Source organism: Coturnix japonica, chromosome 7, assembly GCF_054131305.1.
Source record: "Coturnix japonica strain WE chromosome 7, WE-NBRP24, whole genome shotgun sequence".
NCBI lineage: Eukaryota > Metazoa > Chordata > Aves > Galliformes > Phasianidae > Coturnix > Coturnix japonica.
This window is the reverse complement of record NC_140669.1, coordinates 29,468,731-29,494,342: the sequence shown is the minus strand read 5'-3', so window position 1 is coordinate 29,494,342 and position 25,612 is coordinate 29,468,731. Positions and strand designations below refer to the sequence as shown.

General features: G+C 43.4%; 1 protein-coding gene and 1 long non-coding RNA gene across 14 annotated transcripts in view; one reads left to right on the top strand and one right to left on the bottom strand.

The window, feature by feature from the left end:
• Nucleotides 1-23,002, bottom strand: part of GLS (glutaminase) — a 49,279-nt gene extending 26,277 nt beyond the window's left edge. For 7 of the 12 annotated variants that reach the window (XR_014948411.1, XR_014948413.1, XR_014948412.1 and 4 more), the window contains exons 1-8: nt 22,661-23,002; nt 18,920-18,997; nt 16,736-16,832; nt 16,170-16,291; nt 11,141-11,270; nt 10,107-10,186; nt 8,031-8,194; nt 3,802-3,860 (exon numbers count right to left, since the gene is read on the bottom strand). Coding sequence is in view for 7 of the 12 variants with exons in the window: in XM_015867641.3 (XP_015723127.2) it covers nt 3,802-3,860; nt 8,031-8,194; nt 10,107-10,186; nt 11,141-11,270; nt 16,170-16,291; nt 16,736-16,832; nt 18,920-18,997; nt 22,661-22,980 (1,050 nt within the window). In the remaining 5 variants the exon portion in view is untranslated. Of the gene's footprint in view, nt 1-1,421; nt 2,831-3,801; nt 3,861-8,030; nt 8,195-10,106; nt 10,187-11,140; nt 11,271-16,169; nt 16,292-16,735; nt 16,833-18,919; nt 18,998-22,660 lie in introns of those variants that run through there. The other 5 variants (XM_085553613.1, XM_015867642.2, XM_085553609.1 and 2 more) reach the window with 3 other exon arrangements.
• Nucleotides 23,003-23,572: 570 nt separating this feature from the next.
• Nucleotides 23,573-25,402, top strand: LOC146760143 (uncharacterized). Of its 2 annotated transcripts, none has more exons than XR_014948408.1 (5): nt 23,573-23,696; nt 24,118-24,235; nt 24,335-24,417; nt 24,695-24,765; nt 24,848-25,402. It is a non-coding gene; the product is annotated as an uncharacterized LOC146760143 (long non-coding RNA). The 2 variants fall into 2 exon arrangements; XR_014948409.1 differs by having other exon boundaries at nt 25,135-25,247.
• The last annotated feature ends 210 nt before the right edge of the window (nt 25,403-25,612 follow it).

The window sequence follows — 25,612 nt, the reverse complement described above, 5'->3', positions numbered from 1 at the left end:
TTACATTGCATGCCTGCATCTACATAGGAAAGGAGATACACATGGATACTTACCAGAGCTTGCAACAAGAAAAATCAGGGAATATTTGTTAGAAAAGTAGTTAATATTAGCCACTTCTCAGTACGTAATGTGCCTTTCTTCCCCTCTCCTCAAGAATTGCATAGGCTTCCTAAGACTGTATTCTGACAACAGACAGACCTGGGAACAGCCAGGCAGGTTTTAACAACGCTGATGGACACAGACACTCCTAAGTCAACCAGCCTATTTAGAATGCTCTGAATTATATGGCAGTCACTACTTTTTATTCTACTAGTTATGTTCTCCTGAGGGTCAAGAAAAATCAGCATTTTCATCTTCATGTACACCAAACTTTGTGACAGGAAAATGAGTATTGCTGCACACCCTACACTGGGCTCACACAGCAAGGCTTTGGTAGCAGAGAGGTGCCAGGGATGGATTCTGAGCAGAGCCCAAGAGCTACCTCGCGTCAGATCAGAGCCAGGGACCGCTGCCATACAGAGCCACGTCAGCGAGCAACAAGGGTCAAACCTCATGGAGGACAGACATAAGGAAGGGACAAACTGCTGTGCAGCAGCACAGGAGAAAGAGGTGAAAAGAGAGATGCAGCCCTGCAGGCTCCAAGGTCAGTGTGGAAGGAGGGCAGGAGCAGCTCCCTGCAGCCCAAGAGAGGCCCACAGAGGAGCAGGCCACCCCTCTGCAGCCCACAGGCAGAGCCCACAGAAAGCCCCTGCAGGAACAGCCCCAGGATGGAGCCCGAACCTTGGTCACCTAGAAAAGCTTTCACCTACAGACAGAACCCTGACACATAAAATTAAAATTGACTTCAAACTAATCCCTGGCTCCTCTGACAACTCCTTCCACAGGCATTCACAGATCCCTGCACATCTCGACCACTGGCACCACTAAGAAACTGCCCCAGGCAGCCATGACTGCTGACACAACCACAGATCATTCTGCATTTGGCACACCCTGAGAATCAAGTACAACATTACAGAAACACAGGAGAAGAAAGCATTGTCATCTATCTACACTCCCAACAAAGACTTGGAGTCAGTGTGATTTACAGAAAGCTGGGTGCTTCAAGAGAACCACACCTGCACTACAAGCGGCCAGCAGCTGAACCCTCATGTGAAGTCTTTACTTGGAGACCTGGAAAAAAGTATTCTATTCTATGACCATTTACCCACATTAGATGATGTAATTGCCACTCCTATTTTTCTCACTGCTATTATTTCAGTATTGTTGTAAATATATAGCCTCAGCTAGTAATAGAAACAAATGGCCGTACAATTATAAACAAGCATAAAGGCCCTAAGGGCTTTTTATGATCTTAAACTCAAACAGTATGTCCTTTCACTGAAAGATTTTTGTTCCAAATACACGCTTGACACTGCTGAAACAGTCTGTATTTGCAACGCAAACATAGTTAGAGCAGAGCCACAAGTTAAGGCAATAAAATCTGAACATGTTCCAAGCACATCGGGAGAATCGTGTAAGCTGGTAAGAGCAGGTCACACAATAAGCCAAACAAACGTACGGTTGGCATATCCGTATGTTGCTATTATTATTCACTATTATAGATATCAAGTACTAGCATGACAGCTTGGGTCTGTGTTCTGTTCTAAAGTGTGCAGTCAGAGCTGGACTTGTGACCCCAAGAACCATTTCCTCCACCACAAAACACAAAGATATTACATCCTATGACAACAACAACAAATAAATCTATGTGACTTTAAGTTTCACGTCTTGTCCACAACTCATCTTCATTGATATCAGATTCGATCGGCAGTTATCTACACAGTCACACATGCTAATCTCTGCTGGCTGAGTCCTTGCCCCACGTCATAGATGCAAGAAATCATAAATGAGGAAGACATAATACAGCACATCTCTCACAAGGGATGTAAAATAAAGGTGAAACACAGCACTCATCACCCCTGAGCTATCAACATGCTATCACTACATAAAACTATCACACGTGACCAATTTGCTCTTGTTTAATAACCTTTTCGTTATCTTGGACTCCACGAGCCATATAAAGCCATCAACGTATTCAAACAACATGAATGCAGAGAAACTGAGGGCAGAACAGAGGTTAATGAAGCCACTTGGTCCAGAAAAAAAAGCTAAGTCAGATTAGACCAAATACAAACTGGAATTACTTCAGTCACTGAACGGTTTAGGAGGAAAGTTGCTAAGAAAGAGGTTGTAAAGAAGTTAATTCACAAGAAAACATAGCCTGTATGGAAGTTCTTGACCCTCTGTTTAACTTGTTTGAGAATACCATGTTTAGTTTGGTTAGTTAGTCAAATGACAAATGGTATCTTAGTGAAAACAGCACACATCTTAATCACAGTGAAAACAAAGAATGAAGTGCTAAGTGTGATATGTGTCCGTCAGACGTGCAGTTACCACATGCAAAAACATCAGTGCAGTGCAATACTCCTCATAAGGACATTACAGAAAAGAACAACAAAACAAACCAAAACCCACCCTGCAAAACAACCCCCAGCCTTTCAACAAATACCACAATTACATGCAATAAACAAATTCATTTTGTCTACTTAAAAGTAAACCGTTTATCCAGAACTATGTGCCCTCTGCAAGAGGCACATGCTGCGTTTTGCCTTACGACCAACAGGGCATGTTCTAGGTAGGTCTAACATCTTGACATTGGACAAGTGTGTTAAGTCGTATCTTAAAAATTCACTGTTATCCGAGTGAATTTCAATGCTCAGTCAACCTTGAAAAAGATTAAACGTGAATAAATTTACCTGTCATATTTAAGGCCATTTTCTTTCACCTACAGCTATTAAAGATAAATGTCTTTAAGCAGGAGTTCTTAAACCTTCTTTAAATATAAAATAACAAAAATAAAAATAAAAAATCATGATCTAAATAACTTTAAAACCAACAATTTGGAAACAGGAGGTAGGAAACACACTGTAGCTAATGAAGTTTGAAACACAAGGAAGACAAAGGCTTTTTTTAGATCTCTGAAATAACAGCATTAAGTTCTCTACTTCAAAACTCCAGGGCACTGACATGACCTCAGCCCTCTAAGCAGGTATCCTGAGTCCTAAAGAACCAAGAGCCAGGTTTTATTGTACCAGTGCCTACCAAAATAAAAACAAAACAAAAGGCAGAAACAGCAAGGAACTGGCAAACATTAGCATTACATGAATTTTATGTCATTTACAATAGATAAAGTCATTACACAGCTGATACTCTTGCAAATACAGCTGGCTGTTTCCAAGGACATTTAATAAAGTATATTAAGCATCCCCAAATAAACAGCATATCGTAAGTTAAATGTAATTCAACTCAACTACACGGTATGTTAATAGTAGATAGACTTCATATTAAAATGAAGGTGGGAAACTAACTGCATCACCCTCAGAAACCCCAGGATCTTCTAATTCTTCCACACAGAAGGAAATTAGTTTATGTTGCATGTGACATCTGGAAACATAGCAGAGTGCCACTGAGTATGTTCATGGGGACATGCTGCTAACATTTCAAGTGTTACGCAGTTAAAGAAGGAAACAACAGTAAAAACTCTACCATTAAAGTCTTTTGGCTGCACAGTTACTACTTATAAAAACTGAGTTTGAAGCTGCCTTTGTTTGGAAGCGTTCTATTTCCAAAACATCCCAGCTTGCCCACCTGCTAACAAGCAAACTGCCATCAAATAATGCACACAACCAATGAAAACATACAAAGATACTTTCCCACATTCTATTAAAACTCTTGGAGAGAAACTAAAAATGATTTCTTTACCTTGATTAAAGATGTGACCACAATTGCTCCAGCATTCACCATAGGGTTATGAGGCTTGTCTGTGAAATAAAGTTTTCAATTACAAATATGCCCAAAGAGACGTCTGTCAAACAAAACCAGTCAAAGGTTGAAGCGAAAAATGATAGGTAAGAAACAAGATTTAAAACTATTACAAAGGATTACGAACTTCAACTAGAAATGTTGTTATCTAACTTTTTTTTTCTGCTTTTTTTGAGCAATTCTGAGCTAAGTATTTTACAGCTCAGATCAAACAGCCCAATGCTACTTAACAACCCAGTAAACACCTCAGTTTGGCAAGGTTATCTCTCTTTAAAATACTCTATCTCCTTCAGCCATCCAAGATTTGATCCATGTGGCATCAAAAGAACAATCGACATCCCCCAAGGGACTTACAAACCTTCTCCAAGTCTCAGTGATTTTAAATGTTTAAGAAATAATTTAAAGAAATAAAAATACAGCAACCCAGAGGCTTCCATCACCTTCTTCTGAAATACAAATAATACTTCTCCCAGCCTCACCAAGATTTAACATTTTAGAATTGACATATACCTGCTTTCTTAAAAACTAACATTTAAGCTTTTTAGCAAAGATGTAGCCCTTTGAGGGTTCCAGTGTCTGAGAAACTCCTTAAGGATCAAAACCTCTGAGCCATTTTTAAGCTGTCAGAAGATGAGTGACTTGGATCACCTCATACTGGTGGTCAGAAATGAATTCATCTCATGAAACCTCTCACTCATAGTAAAGCTACTGCTGAGGTTAGACCACGTCACCCACAGCTTTATCTAGATGTCTTGAAATCCTCCCAGTACTACCAGGAACACACACTCTTCCTAAGCATCCTCTTCCTCCTCCCAGGAGACAAGTTTACCTACCACCCCATCCACATTCCCTTAAGCCATGCATAATGTGGGACTGCTGGCCCTCATCACTTCATTTGCCCCAAAGTGAAGTTAGAGGCCTCCTCCTACAGCAGCAACTCATTTAAACTCCCCAAGAGAAGCCACCTGCAAGGAACTGCACACTGTACAACAACAAGGAATGAAGGCAGAAAATGCAATCACTTTGTGAAGAGGTGAACAGGCTTATCTGTTCAACTTCAAAGGAGGTATCAAGCTCCGGAAAGCTAACAGGCACACACTGCTAAACACACACTAATCAAATAAAGGCAATGAATTACTTCAACTGAAAAAACCCCACTGTTAGGTGGTGTCCCTGCAAGTCTCTTGTCTCATCATATCATCTCATTATGCCTCAGAGTCAATTCATCTTCTTAACCTTAATGAAAAGCACCACTTGTAACAGCCGTGCCATTTCAGCTGGGATGCCCTGACTAAGCACAGCACTGCATCATTTCTCTCCTGCATAAGCATGAAGAGCGAACACGCTGCTCTGCTACAAAGCTCTGTCTGTACTGTGGGACAGGGATGCTTGTCTACTACATCTTTAATGTAGGGAAGTTAACAAACTTAAAAGATGCATCTAAGCTCAAAAGAAAATGTGGCCTACCTAGTCATCTTAATCCTCTCCCCTGGACACCACTATTAATCAGTGAAAAATACACGTGCTCTTTATAACTCCCATCTGCCAGACAACCAGTAAGATTGCTCTAGCAACGTGCCACACAGTTATGCCTTATGCAAACCAGACCTTTCCTTTGAGCTCGTAAACTCAAACAACATTGCTTTTCTGTCATCATTTCCTCTGACCTTTTTGTCCATCGCTGGCATTAAGCGTTGCCAGCACGACTGATTTGCAACCCTTGAGTGCAGGGAGCAGAACCACCACAAGTGCACAAAAACAGCTTTTAACACACAGGACAGGTGTGCTGTGACTTGATCCTCTTAAAAAAGGCATTAGAACATGCTTGTGTAACACAAAACCTACAGAACTCTGCCTGTGAATGACCAAATCTCTCAGCAACACGAGCCATTACCTGCCAGACCCCTGGCACAAACACACAGCATTTAGTGCTGCAATAGATTCTACCAAAACATTGAACTATGTTCTACTAAGAAACAGTATCACTGGACTAACACTTCAAATTACCACCATCAAAAGGTTACATATATGGACAAAAAACTGGATATAGATACAGTGTTGTCAGACACACTTGAGTGTGAACTCAGCTGCAGGGGGAATACCGTTAAGTGACTCAATCACTATGACAAGTTAGCATTCCCAGTGATGCATACTGCAGAAGTATTTTACAATGTGAAATTCCCAAGCTACCTGAAGCAACTTTTAATTAGTGTGAAAACTGTTTTAATCATCCAGCAATCTGAACTGTGTGGCAGACCATCTCCTTTGATTAAAAAGGGTTTTAAAATTGAGTATTGCGGTGGCTGCATAAGACTCCACACTTACATCGATTCCACATTGATGCCCCGTCCTTGGAGGTGTTCAAGACCAGGTTGGACGGGGCCCTGGGCAACCTGATCTAGTAAAGGTGTATGTTTGGTGGCCCTGCCAGGCAGGGGGGTTGGAACTACATGATCCTTGAGGTCCCTTCCAACCCGGGTCATTCTGTGATTCTGTGATTGCACAGCACAGACCTTACCCTAAATGTGAATGCTGCTTACCAACACTTCTTGTTCTGTTACCTTTTGCCACTATGATTTAAAACTACCTTAAAATCTTTGTAGTACAGGCCAATTAAGAAATACAAAAACTTTATGCAGAGTAAGTAGGTAAAAAACCCAACACCTTCAGATGCATGTCTGAACGGTTCTCAAATAGTTGTAGATAACCTCATAAAATGCTCATTACAGACATAAAATCCAACTATAACAACTAGAATGCCAATGGATTAAACGTATACATGGTATGTTTCCAAATCCAATCCAAGTAGTTATGTTAAAGCCGCCAGGCACATCAAAGCTTCACATCACTTGGCTTTTATATACAAGCTAAGCTCCCTTTTTCCCTCTTCCTCTTCTACTTGCAAAAACGCAGCTTCTCTCCCTGTAACCAACTTCCACTGTCTGTTTTAAAGGCTATACAGAACCAATGTGAATGTGACCAGCCCTTCAGCTAACACTGTTAGGTCTGCTGCACCACCCACACAACGTACTTGATAAAAGTTTGCATTACATGCATTAAACTTCTCTTTTAATTTCATGCACTCCGGTGCATCTGTTAGTAACCCCCATTCCTGTTTCAAGATGGTCAAAAACACTCTTAAAGAGTAACAGTCATGTAAGACTACAGTGTAATCATTCATCTTAACATTCAATTTTAAGACAGCAACAAAGAGGAAACAAAGTGGACTCCAGGTCATTCCATGGAAACAAAGAACAGGAATACTACATTCACCCAATTAAAAATGATCCATTCTCAACACCAACCTTTTTTTTTTTCACTATGACAGTTTTCTTAGGACATTAAAGTCAGTCTTCCCTACAGCTGGATATTCTATCTGTTAGAAAAGCAAGAACAGGACAGCAAGCCTGACAAAAGGCACAACTCTCCCTTAGTAAATGATGGTGAAATAGTAGCACGAGTAACATGCTATACAGAAAAATGAACTGACAAAATTTCACCCAATGTGGAAGCTTGGAAGAAGGATTTCAAGGTATGCCTAAATAAAATAAGCACTATCATTTGTCAAAGTCTGTATCAGTATTTCTAATGAAGGCAAAATTGAATACAGTCCTTGACAAAATAGTTCAGTCTTATTAATTAAATATTAATTAGACTGCCATGGCAACAGAAACATTGCTCTTCTACTGGGAGAGAAAGATCTGCTGCAAGCATCTGTGTTTCAGAGATAACATCCAGCATTTCCCTTAAGGTTACGTGAGTCATCTTCCCCACATTTTTACCATAATGTCACTCAAAATAACACTTTTCATGCTTGTTTATTAATGCCATTCAAAAAAGAAATCACCTAGGTACTGTGCAAGACATTCTTGCTAAAGCACTCGTCACAGACAGCAAATAAGTACCACAGGGAATCACCAGGCAAATTCAATTTGGAATCATCCACAGGAAGGCATTTTCAGTTTCACTTCTGTAAACTAACCAGCTCCAGCCTTTAGCATCAGCACCAGATTCTCACAGCACTGAGAGGCCTGATGGTATACACAGAGCTTTTACAATTACATGACAATAACAGCAAGACTTGAGAGGATAGAGTAAAAAAGAAATACTGGAGAGAAAAAAAAAAAAAGGTAGCTTGTTGTGTAAATTAAATATGAATTAACTCTTACCATCTTCATTCAGGAACAATTTGTTGAATCTTAATCCACTAGGCTCTTTACCAACGTATCTGTGCACATACTCTGTGCCAAGATCATTAACAGCGATAGCATATTTCAAAGGCTTCACACAGGACTGAAGACAAAAAGGAACTTTGGTATCTCCAACAGAATGCCTGGGAAAAACAGAGATTAACATGCTTAAATTCTCCCATTCTCCAGCCGTATTAGGCATTTCATTCACTTGTCAGCACACTGGGACTAGTAACAGGAAAAAAACTGTTATTTCGTCTACATTTAGATAGCAGGGGGGTGCCCTGTCTATAGCAGAGAGGATGGAACAAGATGATCTTAACGGTCCATTCCAACCCAAACCATTCTATGATTTTAAAGAACAGATCAAATGGGCTTTATGTTTTTAACCATCGCCTCCATACACTAAACAAGACCTAAGTGGTCATTATTACAGATATAACTAAGAGCTAATTAAGAAATGGGTTTGCACCACAATTCAAGCACCACATTTATTCAACTGACTACAGTCAACCTGAATACAGCCTTTTGCACATAGTGATGGATACAGAAGCAAAAATGAGAGCCAATTCTATTTCGGAATTCAAGGGCAGCAACTGAACTACCAACAGATCTGTTCTCTCTGAGAGTGGCATCGGAATTTTACCAAAGTCATGAAATAACATCTTTCAGAAAGTTTACTTGCAACACCTAATCCAGATTGCTTGAGAGAATGACTCACACAAGCAGCATATGTCCCGTTGAGAACAAAAGGTTCCAAGCTATCACACGTCTGATGGCAAAATCACAAGCGTTTTTGCCTTTTTATTTTTATTTTTTGGCAAAAATCCTGAGAAAGGTCCAAAGAAATCCACAGAAACATTCTGGTGTTACATAAACCAGCATTAAACAACATTAAACACCACAAAAACTTGTCTTACAAAAGCTCTTGTTAGTGCATGCTGCTATATCCAAAACAATGCAAATGGTAATTCAAGATAATCAAGAAGAATAATCTTTACTTTAGAAACTGTTTTATTACAGCTCAGCCACTTCAGTAAGAAGCTGAAATGGTGGTATAACGTTTCACTAAGATTAATGCATTGAAGAGGCACATCAAAAAAACTTGTGTAGCACCTCCTTAGAGATTACAGACCATGCAATATACAGTAACAACAACAAAAAAATCATAACAGATGTCATTAAAACATTCCCCCAGTGCAATGACAGCATAAAGCAGCTCAATGATCTCAAGAATGCTCCGTCCAGCTGGGACAAACTAAACACCTAAGAAATCTGATCCTCAGCTTACACAGCATGTCTGCATCCAACTGCAGTACAGTAGAGATGCAAGCAAACGTGCATATTGCATCATCAGGTCACAAAGGCTGACGCAATAGTTTACATCACTTGTCAGCTGGATGATGTGAGATGACTGCTTTACATTTGGCTCAGTTTTCTGCTGTGCTGAGTCATTGTTCAAGGAAAAAAAATAACCCTGTAACTATATTAAGAGCTATACGCACCCTTACAGGAGGCAGGTTAGTAAATATGAAGCAACAACAAAAATCACAATGAAGTTCAGTCCAGTTTCCATTTATTCACTTCCCTTGTAAAGAATGTTCTTGTGAAATTCTTCGAGTGATTTAAAGCAGTTATAAAAATACCAGTAAAGATATTAAAATGCAAAAGACACGTCTTGATCAAAGTGTGGATGCTATTAGACAGGAGATGATCAGCTTTCAAACATTAATTCTACATAAGCATCACCTCTATCTTGTCCTCTGGTGATCACTCAAATTACTCTCAGCTTTATTTATTTGTTGTCAGCTCATAATAACAATATAATCCATCTCGACATTGTAACTACAAATACTATTTAAGCAACACTTCATAAAAACAAACATAATTTAGCTTCAGCAGAAGTTTAAGACAAAGAATAATGCCCGATTAAGTTTCGCTTATAAATCAACTACAACGCTTGTTGTTTATTAAAACATGCAGTACCAGGAAGTGCTGCCTCTATCAAATAGTTCAACTTCCCAAAACAGCAAAATTTCCACGTTAAAAACATACCTCTGCCCATCCACTGTGCAAAGGGACACACCCCACAAGTCAGGGCTGAACTTGGCCAGCTGTGGAATATAGTCAGCAACCTGTCATAACGAAAAACAAGAAGAGAGGTGTTAGGACATTCGAAATATTCAGCTGTATGTTACTGTATGTCCATGTTAATAATTGCATGTGGAGAGGATGTGAGAAGTACACGTGTATTATCCCACTGATCATCGCAAAGGGAACCTAAAAACACTAATAAATTGTTATACTGACAAGATAATCATCAGATCAAGTATTTTTTTCCAAAGAAAATACAAACTTCAGCATTCAGCACAAGGGGATTATAAAAACAGGAGGGGAATCAACTTCTTACTCCTGTAGATATTGATAGGTCAAGGGGGAATGATTTTAAGCTCAAGGAATGAAGGTTTAGATTGGAGGTCAGGGCAAAGTTCTTCACAAAGAGAGTGGTGAGGTGCTGGCACAGGCTGCCCTGAGAGACTATGGATGCCTCATCCCTGGAGGTGCTCAAGACCAGATTGGACAGGGCTCCGGGCAGCCTGGTCCGGTAACAGATCTAGAGCTTGGTGGCCCTGCCTGTGGCAGGGGGTTGGAACTTGATGATCCTCGGGGTTCTTTCTAGCCCAAGCTACTCCATGATTCTATGATACAGTATGTTCTAAGAGCAATCTGTGCCCAATTTTTACAGCATATTTAGTATTTTCCAACTACAAAAGTCTAAATCGGGAGTTTTCAACCTAACACTGAAAAAGAACACTAGCATAAACTGTATTTACTAACCACAGTACAGTTAGCACCTCAAAGTTGTGCTACTTCACACAACTCACAGGTTGTAGGTTAGAAAAACAGTTAGAGACAGCTTTAGCAGCAAGTAATAGAGCAGCTTTATAACTAGGGTAAAATTAGAAAGACCAACATTATTTCTTGACTGCTAAAAATGGGAAAAGCAGTCTTTTACTTGACAAAGAACAAATGTGGTTAATATCAAGAATTCCAGAGAAGCTTTGAGCTGAACTTAAAAGCAACATTACCTTTCCTCCAGATTGCTTTTTTGCACTTTCATATAGCTCATCAATATGGGAAGTAAAGGACATGAAATCCGGGATGACAAACTTCCTCCTGAAAGCCTGAGTAAGCAAGACAATATTACTTTGTACGCACCTGCAAAAAAACAAAGGGAAAAAGTTATTAGCAGTTGGACAAACCCAACAAAAAGACAACTTGATTTAAACAGTTTCTTATTAATTTATCGTGCCTAAAATAACACGTCTTTATTAGAAGCAATTTCTCATCCCTAGTTTTATAAGTTATTTACAGTTGTTTCAGTACATTCACTTCCACGTCCTTCTATTTTAAAGCTCTTATTTTAAGTTTCAGCTGCGGGGCTGTAAAGCAAAATACCATTAATATCCCTTCCAGCAGGATCTAAACTTGTAACTGGGGTCCACTAAGCCACCCTGTTCTTCCAGCCAACACAAGTGGAAGTTGCCTAACCCAGCCCTTGTTCAAAGCAGCACTAATGAGCAAGGAAGGAGCCAACACACCAAACTGAGCTGAGCTGAAAAATACATAGGTCGTTAGAATAGAAAAACTGATGAAGACCTTGTTGACATCCAAAATTAACAAAAATCAACAATGAAAAGGACTCTAAGTCTCTCACTTCAGACTATCACCATTTTTTACTTATTTTAACCTAGAACACAATCACATCATTGCCCACACTCTCCAAACATCAGCCCATCAGGGACATCTTAAACCAACTAAGTAAAATGGAATGTATCTCCTCGATCGAGGAGAAACAGAGGAAGTGGAGGTTGGGAACACAAGGTGAGACAAGCTGTGCATAGTACTCCATCTGTGGGTGGGGATGAACAGGAGCAGAGGATGGGAGCTGTTATCATACAGTTAAAGCACAGCTTTAAAGGGGATTAACAGCCCCATCCCAGTGCAAGAAAGAGAAAGGCAGGCTTAACACCAAATTAACACATCTGTTAACATTCCTACCGCACCTTCACGCAGTGTTAATAAAAGCAGAAGTGGGATGTTACTTAACACAGATAAGGACTCAAGACCACGTAGGCCTCCACTAGGAAGGAGAACTTAATTCTTCAAATTAGGAATTATTCATAACAATTAAAGATTAAATCACACCAAACGCTACTTCAATAATCCCATGGTTAGAAGTCAGCACCAGGTCAGAATAAAGTTGCAGGCAGATGACTGAGCAGATAGAATTATCCTCCTTTGGCACCCCCCTTCCCTTTTCAGAAGCTTCACTTTCAGTTTGGACTCCATTGTGTTTCAAAGACTTGATTGCAAATTCAACTGACAGCCATCCCAAACACTGCCCTGCCCTTCCCTCCACAGAGGAAGAGAAACAGCAGAGAAGTTATTTGCACTCAAGCTGGCAATCTGAGAATCGCTCCGCCTGCAATTAACTGTTAGTCCACATTAAAACAGCAGCTCCAGATGGTTTTGTTGTGATTTGTTGTGCTCATACACTCCCTTTTAACACAGCCTGCCAAAACCCTGCCCATTTTGGTTCCCGGCAGTTTTCCTGCAGGTGGTTCAACCCCTTTTCAGAAGTAATTAAGAACAATTACGGCAGCCACGTGCGCAGAAGGAAGAATATATTCACACATTAGGTTGAACTTTCAGATGCACTTCGGCACATCATCTGTATCACCTAGACAGCATTGAGTATTCTCATTAGAAAAAAATGAAGTTCATCTAAACCTATTAAAATAGCCCAAGAAGTCCGAGTGTGAGCAACGTGACAATAGGAAGGCAGCATGCACTGAAAAACACTACCTTGATATCACATGACATTGCAGAAGCAACAGAAAGGGCGTTTTACACTTTACAATTTACATCGAGTCTCACTTAAATAATTCAGTTGCTTTCAGCTAGAAACTGACTGCAGAAATCACCAAGCTGCTCCAGGACCTCACTGCATTTCTGCAACTGCCAAGGTCAGTGTCCCCTTCCATCCAGGTAAATTGTATGATTTCAGGCACTAAATGCAGGGGTTCAGTTAATGTAGCCAAGCATTGCAAACAACTACTGCGCAGACAACACAGCAGGAGTCTTAGTGAGCCCCAGTTACGCAGCAGTGATACTTGCAATCAATAGAGGACATTCATCTTGCCAGCCTCTAATATTTCCCAGCTGACAGCTCCTCCCCAGCAGAGCCTGTAGAAGGGTTATGCTCCACATTACACTTCAAAGAAGGGCTAAGGCTCGAAAGAAATGGAGCACTATGAAAACTTTCCAGAACAAAATAGACTTGATTACGTACTGCATGCATAAATAGTATTTCAGGTAGGGATGCTACCTTCCCATCTCAAATCTCTGTTTTCTCTAACTTATTAATATCAACCTAACAACGCAGTTGGGTTGCAGTATTATCACACTGCTGTTCACATGAGCAAGAGGTCAAAATCAATCAAGGTAGAAAAGACGGAAGTGTGCTTAGCAAGGACTCTGAATAGCCTGCAGCTCTGTCTGTTACTGGCAGGTGATGTGTTTGCATCAGAGGAACGCACTGGTATTGCACTTGAAGGAGCAATTTCAACTCAAGGGTAAATGGGATTAAGTTCAATGAACTCCCATCAGAAAGACGGATGAGCGAAGAGAATAGATACCCACACATCACTCTCTCTCGTGAATATTTTAGTGACAACTAAGAAATCATCACAACTGTTTTCCAAAACAGGTTTGTGACTGACTTGTTTACTTCATCCCTGCTAAGGACAAAACTGGCAAGCTTAGGAGACACATCTCACCTCAAGCCAGTGCCCTTCAGCTCCCTGCGTTCCTCACAGTGCTCTAACAGAAGACTGGGATTCAAGTCTTACGACCTGTATAATCTGGAAGCCATGGCTTGAGTTTTAACGTAACTTAAAAATATAGATAGATAGATAGGTCCGTAACATGAAATTTTGATCATTATATTTGTTTTATCATGTAAGATACTCTGAGCTCATGCATTTTGAGGAATAGCCAGGCTAGCTATACAATAGAAAGGGATCTTAGCAAACCTTCCGGATTCAAAAGGTGTACTATAAGCACTACAAGAAGCTCCAGTTTCAACCAGGAAGACTAGATCTATGAAGCATTCAGTATATTTAGACACTACAGAAACACATAAATGCAACTTCTTCAGGAAAAAAAAAAAAAGGTATTTAAAGTAATATAGCAAAAATCCTCTTCAGTTTCTATTAATAGCTTTTTATTTCCTCAAACAAATAGGATGAAAGCATTTAATAATACCTGGGTTAAGTATATCAGATATTAAAGTTTTGCCCAGGATTTGCTGCCCAGATTTAGAGAGCAGCACAGCTGTTCCACAGGAAATAGATATGTTTGAGATCCAGTAACAGATGCTTAGAGCGGAACAGACCCAGATTGCTGCTTCCCACCAGCAGATCAGAGGAGATTTGGCCAGCAAGACCACAATTCCAGGTCAACAAAACAGGACAAGTGGTACCTTGTGACAAAGAATAAGTCTAAAAATCCAAGTTAATATGGAGAAGAATCAAGTTTCAACCCATAACTGTTACATAATAGTTACCATCACACTTAAGTCTGCACCCTTCTCAAAACAAGCCCATTCTGCCTTCCCCCTATTTGCCATGCATATTGATCAATGTACCACTAGCTAATTTGTCAAGCAGCTTCATTTTTCTCTAGGCTCTTTTTATAGTAGTACCCTAGTTAGGGTACCAAAAAACAAAGCATACCACCAGCTAACTGGAATGCTGGACCATTTTCAGCATGCAAAGAAAAACTGTTATGTTCCATTGATGCATCATGAACACCTGCGTCAAGATATTTATGAAGCCTTACGGCTGGAACTGGGGCAGCATCCAGACTACATTTCCAAAACCTCTGGGGATGGAAGACAAAACTGGAATCGTTCTGACTGTAACATGGCAATTTCCTCCACATTTTTGTCTAAGATGGAGAACTCCAAAAGCCAGAAGCCTTCAAAATAAGACAACTTAAGTCAAACTGCAATCCAATAAAACCAGTAAAAATATGTTAAAACTTGTGCTACAATGATAAGATAGCACAGACACACAGCCCAAAATACTTCACAGATAATTCAGACAGGGCTTAATTGATTCAGACAAGTTGATGCTATCACCATTCACCACAATATCTCCTTGATGCACATGTGTATGAGGAGTGCTAGTTCTTCTCAATTACCTATATGTGTATGAATATATACCCACATAGTTATATTGATACCTATACACACACAACAAACTAACAAAAGAAGGAACACAATACATCAATAACTCAAATACTTTTTAAAAAAAAAATGCTTGCACAGAAGTGTATCATTGTAAGTATCATAAGTAAGCTCTTATTGAAAGGAGAAACTTTTAGGTACGGCATAATTTACCCTGCAAATGGAAGAAAAATGGACTCAAAAATAGACTACAAACTCCACTTCAAGATTTAAGAGCAACTAAAGTCACAATCTGTTGGCACACAAAAGCCATTAACAGGGCAGTGAAGGAGTGCGCCCGGAAGGAACCGAAGACAAGCTGAACAGTGCTTATATTGTTCAGCTAAACCACCCCAGACTTCTCTTAACTATCACTAAAATAAGGCACATAAATCTTCTCCAAAAGAGATCAAAGCAGTGTCTACAGCTCTAATTCCTGTACAGCAGAGTGAAGTTCAGCTTCGCTATTTCTCATATATTCACAAAGAATTATCTCTGATAACAGTACCAAAATGCTCTGAACTACACAGAAGCGTCTCCCTTGACTTCAGATTAAAAGCGAAGAGACAGAAGATTTACATACTCCTTGAAAATAACCCACATTGCATCCATTTGTTTGGCACCTGAGTAAGAGATGCAGGGTGGGGTCAGATACGCACACAGGTAACGCTGACACATGAAGCACTGATGAGTATTAAAACATCTGCCTCAGACTCTTTCCTACTAAACAACTACGTACTGTTGGTCTCTCTCAAGACAGATGCCAGTAACACGCACAGAACATTCATTCAGATCTGTACAGTAACAGTGACTACAAAGCTTACTTCTTAAAGAGGTCTTTGTCCAGCATCACACCATCGGAAGTTGTTTGCAGGGTCAGTCTTAACATATCCATGCACTCTTTCAACCTGGGATCCGACGTACGTAATCCTGTAGATTTGAGTGCCTACCACAAGAAGACATTAATTACTAAAATGAAAACGTATGCTATTACAAAGATCTCCGCTGATCGGTGTGGTTAATTCATGTAAAAACTATCTGCCACGGGGGCACTGACAACAAGATGATCAAGATAGACATTAAAGGGCTGCTATGGTTTGGGTCAAAATCCACAGTGGTCCAAACGCATTTTCTCTAAGCACAGACACCACTGAGCTGTGCCAGACATAGAAGCTTTGAAGCATTTTCTCTCGTACAGCAAAGAAATGAATGACAGCACAAGAACTCTCATTCAATTACATAAACAGCATTGGGGAAGGGGAAAAGTTACATTCCTCATTGCAGAAACCCATTTATAACATCAATACCTTCACTGGTATTCTTGCATCCAGAAAAAACCCCACTCTGTAGCAGTTAGTTCTCACAAAGCACCCAGGAACAACAAACTCACCGTGATGAATTTATGCACCGGTATTTTCTCTTGTCCTTCCGCAATAGTGTAGAAGAGCAGATCTTCCAAGCTAGGAAGGAGACCTTGCTTCACTTTACTAAAAACAAAGCACAACACACACATGCAGGTATCAGTTCAGCGAGTATTTCTGTTTATGCAGTTTCATTACTCACAAGGAAACACATTTAATGACAGATGTAACTACTGCTACTCATTCCGAAGATCTTTTCTGTACCAATTCTAAGGGTTTAACTCAATTACTTTGATTAAGGTAGGAAAAACTGTAACACCAGAGACATATATACAATGCTTTTAGAAACATTTCTAGCACACAACTTTATACAGACAAATTCCTTCTTAAGATTGTATTTAGACATTCTCTGAGGCAGATACATTGCATTTCCCTCTGCTTGATGCTACAGAGGACAGAAGTGCTACTTGCATAGAAGATAAAAATGCCTCAGACTCCAAGACTCGCATGCCTTGTAACAAAGCTCAAAGAGCAGACTGATGTAAGAATTACACACACAAGAGGTGATGCATACGTATTATTTTCTTCAAAATAATCCTATTTTTAGGAACTCCCGGGAGTGCCCCGTCCTTCTGGAAGCTTATGTAGGCCACATCAGTTGCAGTGAAAGCAAGTGAAGCCATCTGCAGCATAATTCACTGACAGGAACTATCTCACGCACCAGAAGCAGCAACGCAGACAGTGTAAGTTCCATGCAGTACAGATAAACCTTGCAACAGTCAGTATGTTTATCAATACCACACAGCAGCCCTCCTATTCTCCCTCGTGTTAACTACCAGGTGTACTTCTACATCTGCACATCTACAACTTAACTCTCCATTTTAAGCGAGGCACAAAGGAAAGCTATCGGATTGCTCCCAGAAAAGCATGTTGTAACACAGAGCTGCCTCCAGCTCACAGCTTCTCCTATCTGTGACACCGCACGGCAGCCCTGCAGCAGGTCAAAGCACAGGGCTGAATCAATCCCCTGGCTTCCATTGGGCCCTGCTCTGCAACATACAGCTGAAAGGCTGCTCTAGGAACCGTGTGCTCCCAAAGGGCTACAGGCAACGACAGCCCAGGGCTCCACATCTTTCCTTTTAGTACCCTCAAGTGTTGACGTCAGTTTCAACACGGCCAGTGTAGCGTGTTGATGCTTCCCAATAAAGGAAAAGGGGAAATGCAGAGTACGCAGTCTCACAATATGTTAACCACATGTTAATGTTAAAGCTCAATCCTGTAATCAAATAACATTGTTACTACGCTATAATACACGCACATTGTTGCTTGAAACTTAGTACCTAAAAGCAGACCGCTCTGAGGTATTTTGTCTGTTTCTATAGCTGTACACACACAAGAAGTATAACTCCTGCTCGGGAGAAGCTTCCTGAGATCAGCAGCCCCTCGCAGCACAGTGATGCTGCCTGCAGGGCTGGGAGCTGCACAAATCAGCCCTGCAATGGAGCGCAGAATGCGGGTGGCCAACACAGCCCTGCAGATGGGTGCAACACCTCCCTCTCCTCCCAGCACTCGCTCGCTGCAGTTCAACAACAGGTCACACTCATGATTCATTATTTTTAATAAAAACCTGATTATCTCCATACACCCTCTTAAACATGCTGCAGCCCTTCGGTTTTGCTCGCCTCCCCCCTTTCCTCCTAAGCAGCAGTTAGAAGCAGCAGTAAAAACCTCACTTCTCATTTTCCAGTGTAATACGCTGTGCTTCCATCCTCCGAACAGAAGACATCTTTGTAAGCCCACAGAACTCTCGTTGTGTTCCAGCCTGGATTTTTTTAAAAGCAGTGCTGGCTGACTAATGCACAGCCAGCCTGGCAGCTCAACCCAGGCAGGCACTAACAGCTACCTCAAGCAAACACCCTTTTTCCTCACAAAAATTCACGTCTTCCACGTAGCAACACTGCACTGCTCATCTATGGACAGCGGGACGCCCAGAGCAAGCTGGCAAAACCAAACCAACCCACATGCAGATCAAACTCTCCTCCTGCAGCAGCACTGCAGCTCAGCAGCTATCTACTTGTTTGAGAGCCATGCAGGGTCACAGAGCCACTCTACGGCCCTGCGCTTCACCCACACGCACACAGAGCATTTAACACAGCTCAGTGCTGAGAACTACTTGATGTTTTACAGAACATCTACGCAGCAAGACTTGTTACCGGCCTGACGGAGCTCTGGGAGAGGAAACCTCCCTGTTCCACTTGGACTCAGGATTACTCCAAACACGGAACTCCTCTCTGGAAGATGGCAGAAAAACAGACAAAAGCTTTAGACGCATCACCGGGATTTTTATCTGCTATTTTTTCCCCCATCAGTTGAAAAGAGATGCAGCTTCCACAGCGCAAAGTGAAATAGTTTCCATATCTCTCACATCTGCTGCTGTTCAATATTGGGTCAGTCAGCTCAATTTAACAGCGGCTCCGCACGGACTGCCAAAGCAAAGAAGACAGCGCTAGGTATATTTACAGCAAACAGCTCTGTGTCAAACAGTCCATCTTTTGATAAAGTCTATCGGTTAAACAGGGGTAGAAAGGCTTGCTCTGCAGTCTGTCGGGTCACTGATGTCAGTAACCCGTGTTTGCTTTACCTAAAAGCTGTATTTTGGCACCATGAGCACACTTAGCGAGATAGCGTCATTCAGCGCGGGTTGGAAAGAGCCACGTTTTACACATCAAGGGAACAGCCAGACTACAGTGGAAATTCCGCTTTATTCCATTATGTCAATAACGGCCTGATAAAAAAGAAGGCATGAATTCCAAAAACAAGGCCTTCACAGTCCCTACTCCTCCCCCAGTTTTTCCTTCTACATCAGTACAGTGCTTATTCCAGACTGCGGGGGATTTTCTTCTAATAGCAGATGAAATATGATTCACAGTATCACAGCCTCGTGCGGTTTGGAAGGGACCTTAGAGATCATTGAGTCCAACCCCCGGGATTCGAGCCTCTGTGTAGCAGAGCGACACTTCTACCAAGAAGTTCAATATCAAATCCAGTGGCTGACTTCTCACATGGTGCCTTCAAACAGCTGGACAGCGGTTACCAACTCATTTCACACAGGGAGAGCAACAAAAAGCAAGGAGTCCTTCTCCTAGAGAAACACTCCTATCTCCTGGCATAACCAGCATAATACAGATTGGGATGTACAGAACAAAAACTGGTATGAAGTCATGTTAAGGCTACTCATGGATCACACATCACTAACCACAAGACACAAGTGAAAGCTGCCAGGGCTGCTGTCTGTAGCTCAATATGAAGCCTGCAGAAGTTGTCACACCAAGTAGTAGCTGCTGCCCAGTCAGACACTGAGTCCATCACCATTCACCCAAGAGCTCAGAAGACCCAGAGAAAGTCATACGTTGATAACATTCAGGCCAAAGATGGCCATGTCTGAGTAGATGTCAAAGAGATCCCGGTGAAACCAAGAACTGCTGCTTCAAAATCTTACTCTGAGAAGTTTGGGATGAATGAAAACTCCCAACAGTTTGATGCACCTGCACAGCTGAGCACAGTGAGATGAATCCCTGCCTCATTAACTGATAGAGTTCCACTGGAATCCAGCCTGAGTGTGAAAGCAAAACAAATACAGAAAGTTACCTCCAGAATTCCCCCCTGGCCTTGAAAGGGAGCACTGGCACTCTCTTGTTCTTCTAAGGGAAAAACATGACAACGATAACAACTCTTCTGCTTCTCTTTGCTGGATTCTATATGCTTATACCAGCACTGCTGTAAGTCAGCTATGCTTGGAAATTCACTGCCTTGCTCCTCCCCCTCACCTTACTACACGTCCACATAATTCACAAGTAGCTTACACTAAGGTGAACTGTATGTGATCCTATTACTGTCCAGTATAAAATGAAAGAAGGAAAACACAGTTAGACTGAAAGCAGAAGTAGACACTAACTCATGTTACACAAGATCATATCAGGATCATTCAGGACTGCACTTGGATATTGTATTTTAAATACTTAAGCACAAAGCAATGATTACCTTCTAATCCACAAGCTTCAGTCATCAGAATTACTCATCTATGGCTGCTTTCTCAGCTTAACCTCAGACACTTCTTCTTTCCAACATGTACTAAGTCCCAGGTGAGCCTGCAGAGCAATAGGACTCCTGCCCTCCAGAGGGACCCCCTCCACCCACCAGCTCAGCACGGCAACCCTTGCACTAATGGACAGCACTGCACTGCAGGCAGCAGAGCGCAGCCTGCACTCACCCAGGCCAGCTGTTAGCCCAGAAACCTGTCTGCTGAAACACTCTTCTTCTGCACCCTGCACTTTCTTAACACAGCAAAGAACCCCACGTGTAAGGTACCACGTACAAATGCTCCAGTAAAATATCTGCAGTCCCACAATAGAAATAGAATGAGTGTGGCCGATGAGCCACGAGGAATTCCTGCCCAACCTGAATTGCAATGAAACAGTTTCCAGCTTTTTACTTGTTGATACCTACATGCTGTAGGTTTCATGGTTCTTTGCTCACCGTGCGAGAACACTCCAAGCACAACTATTTGACTTTCACATACTTTCATCAAAGGCCAAAAAGATGAGAACTGTGTAACTGGTTTGTGACTACAGCCTCCCCACGTGTCAGAAATTCCACAGCTCCCATAACCGATGCTGGGCAGCAGAAGCTGCTCTACAGGCTCAGTATGAAAAACCACCTTTGCAACCAGCACAGCTGCCATGCTGGGGCTTTCCTTCTGTATATTTTCAATGGTTATGCCTGTGTTTCTCATTGAAAGTGGATGTAAGGCTTCAGGCCACGCCTACTACAGGCACAGCCAGAAATGGTTTTTGTTTCAAAACACTGCACTTACAGCTCATGCACAGGGGAGGTGAAATGATGAAAGATAACTATAATAATATACCTATATGTATTAGGTCCTATATAGTTCCCTAATCCAATCCACGTGCACGATTAAGGAGCCTGCTAGCTGAAATTAGAAGCAATGCCTTCACAAGCAGCCCATATCTCGATGCACAAAAGATTTGGCCCAAGCCCAGCAACTCGGACATTTGGTGGAATGAGAGGGAAAAGAGCAAGGGAGGTTCTCCCCCTGCCCACAGGCTGAAGGAGTCTAAGTTCACACCAAAACCCCTCTCCAAAGGACAGCTACACACAAGCCAAGAGCTGCAGTTCCTGCCTGACCTCGTGGAATCTCTTCTGACTTCCTCTTAGCATGAGAGTAACGCAGGCTTGGCTGCGTGTTAAAGCAAGGCGCTCCTTCCTCATCTCGCTTCTTCTCTGCCTTCTCTTCATCTAGATAACAGGCATAACAAAGCTGGGGGAAGGAGCCTGGCATTAGCTTTTAACGAGGCCACCCCAGAGGTAGCACTGAGAAGATGCACGGGCCACCTAGGAGACGGGAAGGGGCACTTCCCAAGCACGCTTGAAGGAAACGCATCTCCCTGAGGCCTGCAGTTATCTGCCCAGCCTAGGAAAGGCTCAGCACGCTGAGCTCGGCCCGCCTTCAAGAAGCCAACGCAGACGGGTGTGGGGGATGAGCAGATCGCTGCCTGAGGCCAACAACCAGCTGGGAAGAGCCGGAGGCACCCACAGCGCTGCGGGGCCGCCTCAAGCCGTCGGATGAGGGAGGGCCTCGCAGAGAGCTCAGCTCGCAACACCGCCACCCCCGCAGATAGACGCGTTCCATCACTACCGTGAGATGACACAGCTTCTAATTGCACCGAGAAAATAAAGAAATAACCGCACAAATAAATAAACAAGTCAAACCCGCGCGGCCCCGCCACCTCCAGCGGCAGCACCCGTTGCCGGCCGTTCCGTGCCCGTGGTGCCGCTCCCCGCCCGCACCTGCCGGGCCCCGCCCGCCCCTCCCGCCCGTGTGTGAACAGGCCGCGGGCTCCACATGGCGCCGCCGCGGCCCCGCCCGCACTCACTTCTCCCCCCCGCCGCCTCCGTGCAGCTCCTTGGTGCCGCCGTGGTTGTTGTTGCGGCCGCCATCTGTGGGTTCGCCGGGGGCCGCCGGTTGCTGGGCGCCCTTCCCCGGCTCCTCCAAGGCGCCCTCGGAGCGGGTGCACAGAGCCCGCACCGGGCCCGGAGCGCGACGGTTGGCGCTGGGGCCGGCACTGAGTGCGGCGAGCTGCGGCGGGAGGCGCCTGGAGCACGAGCCGGGCCCGGTGCCCGCAGCCCCGTTCGCTCCGTGCGGGCCGAGCAGCAGCAGCTCCCGCAGCAGCGCCGCGCGCCACAGCCGCATCATGCTGCGCCTCCCTCCGCACACTGCACGGCCGCCGGCCCGCCGCGACGCTCGAGGCCCGCTGCGCCCGCCCCCCCTGCACGCCGATTGGCCGCCGCGGCCTAACTGTCAGGCAGGCGGCGCGCTGATTGGCTGGGCGGGACGCCACTCCCGGCGCTGGACGCGGAGGGAGGCGGGGAGGACGCGGCGCGGTGCCGAGGGGAGCGGCCTGAGCGACGAGCCTGGCGGGGACGGGACCGCCCCCAGCTCGGCCCAGCCCCAGGCCGTCCCTCTGCTCGCCGCCTCCATTTTCTGAGGGAGAAAGTTTGACGGACCGCCGCCCCCGCTGAGGGAAGGGGCGAGGGGAAGGGCCGGCACCTGCGGGGCGGCGCCGGGAGCGCCCGGGGGTCCCTGAGGCCCGGGCTGAGCCTTGCTGGAGAGCTGGGCTAACATGGAGACGGCCATTTGTAACCAGCGCTTCGTCTGACGGGAGACAAAGGATGGGAGACACGGAGTGATGGGGGAACACAGCACCGTAATAAGGCCGAACACCCGGCACGGCATCGGCATCACAGCACGGGTGGAACCTGTGCTCGGCCCCATCCCTCAAGCCACAAGGGATTTGCTCTACCACCCCCATGATGAAAGTTTCAGCTCTGGAGGCATAGCCCCTTACTCTTAAAAAGCAGTAGAACAGAGAGGATCTGTCCTCCAGGCAGCCTGAGCTTTAAACGATAGCTGTAAATACACGTTCAGAATAGCCTTTGCTTACGCTCTCTGGTAATAAAGCATCACAGCAGCCACGAGACTGGTTGGAGGCAGATATAAAGATAGCCAACAAGTTGATGCCTATAAAACGAGCCTTGGCTCACCGCTGCTTTTCCTTCCCCCGAACAAGGAAACTTGAAATACCAGCGTGGGATGTGCAATCCTGCGCTACAATTACTCCCCATCCAGCAATGCAAAGCGCCTGCACTTCTCACATATTTGTTAAGTTACCTATTGCATTTTCTGGAACTAATTCTCCGTTTCCATTTGCTAAGGCTTGCTGGCAAAGCCAGAACTTCCATCCCACATCCCCAAAACTAACGTTCCTCATATTTAACATTCCGCATTGCAAAGTAAGGAGTATCTCAAACCCATTTTCCTTTCTTTTTGCAGGGGGCTCCAGCTCCAAGCGCAGACAGCACCTACGTGTCCCTGATGTGCACTTGGCCACTAAGGGAACACACAGCCCTGCAGGCCCTCACAGGGCTCCGTACTGATTTGCCTTGCCAAGGTGATACTTGCGGCATGACAGCTGCGCTCTTTCACATGCCAGCTGTTCAGCAACCGACCTGATTGAAAAACCTCATCTAATTCCACTCCTGTACTGCAGGGGGGGAAGAAGAGGAAGAAGGCAGAACGCAACGATCTGGATCTTTCCTTTCTGTGCTCTGCTTTCTACTCAGAACGTTACACGTAAGGTTGTGGGAGGGAAAGAAAAAGTACAGCATTGGCAAAAATAGTTGCCTCTCATAACAGTACCCTGTGTTACGCATTCTTGACCCTGCATGAACTCCTTTACTCATTTCCTTTTTCTGCTTTGTATGCTATTGCCTTATTCCTCTACTTAACCTTTTACTATCAGCTTCACATTAGTCATCTCCAAGAGTTCCTCAATAAAGCTTCTCTTAAAACTCACTTCAGGAAATGAATTCACCCCTTACCTCCCTGCAAATTTCTTTGTCTGTTTCAGCTCCTTGGGGCAGAGAAGGCAAGTTGCCCTGCACGTGGAACAAGAAATACAACTCAGGAACAATGCAAATGGTAAATATAGTTTCAGATTCACAAAGGTCAAGGGCAGCAGTGACTCATTCCCTATTCTGAATACTTTTGCTGCATATTTCAGGCCATCACCACAGGCTCTCGCTATTACTAAGCACACAAAGACTTGCATGGTGCCAAAGGCACCAGTATGTCAGAGAATCTTAATTTCAAGATGGGGCTTTCTTACTTGTAAATGAAACCCTAAGAAACATAGAAGAGAATGTATCAGGAACACGCCAGTTAATTGCAAAAAGCCATGTATGTAAAACCTATCAGGCTCCCTCCAGTTTTTGTTTGGATCCCGTATCTCAGTGAAATCCCCTTTTGACTTCCCTCTTGAACAACGTGATGTTGTCTGTCTGAAAACAGAAGATAGGCCAACTGCTCCACTGCCGTGTTTCACACAATACCCACAGAGAAGCAGAAGAGAACAGAAATGCTTTCCAACACGTGGCAAAGAAACTTCCACTTCCAAGTTCCCTCTAGCTTTGAGTGGCTGATGCAGCTGTCAGTAACTATAAACCAATGGTTCTCTTGTCATTTCCACAGCAGCGCATGTCTTTATGTAAACCAAGAGCTACAAGAGTCAATTAGATTATGTCTATACAGTAAAAATAAAAACTAAAAGTAAAAAATATTCTTTTAAATGGACCTCATTATGAAGTCTTTTCCTTCCGCTGTCCTGTAGCCAAGTACGTGCAGTCCATCCCTCTCACAATAATCCTTGTTTCAGAGGTTTTTCTTTCTAAAAGGAGCATAGCAGCACTAATCTGCTAGGAGAAAGGGCTCTGAAAAGCAGGTGGAAAGAGGTCTTCCCAGTTCAAGCGCATCCACTGATAACAGCTTT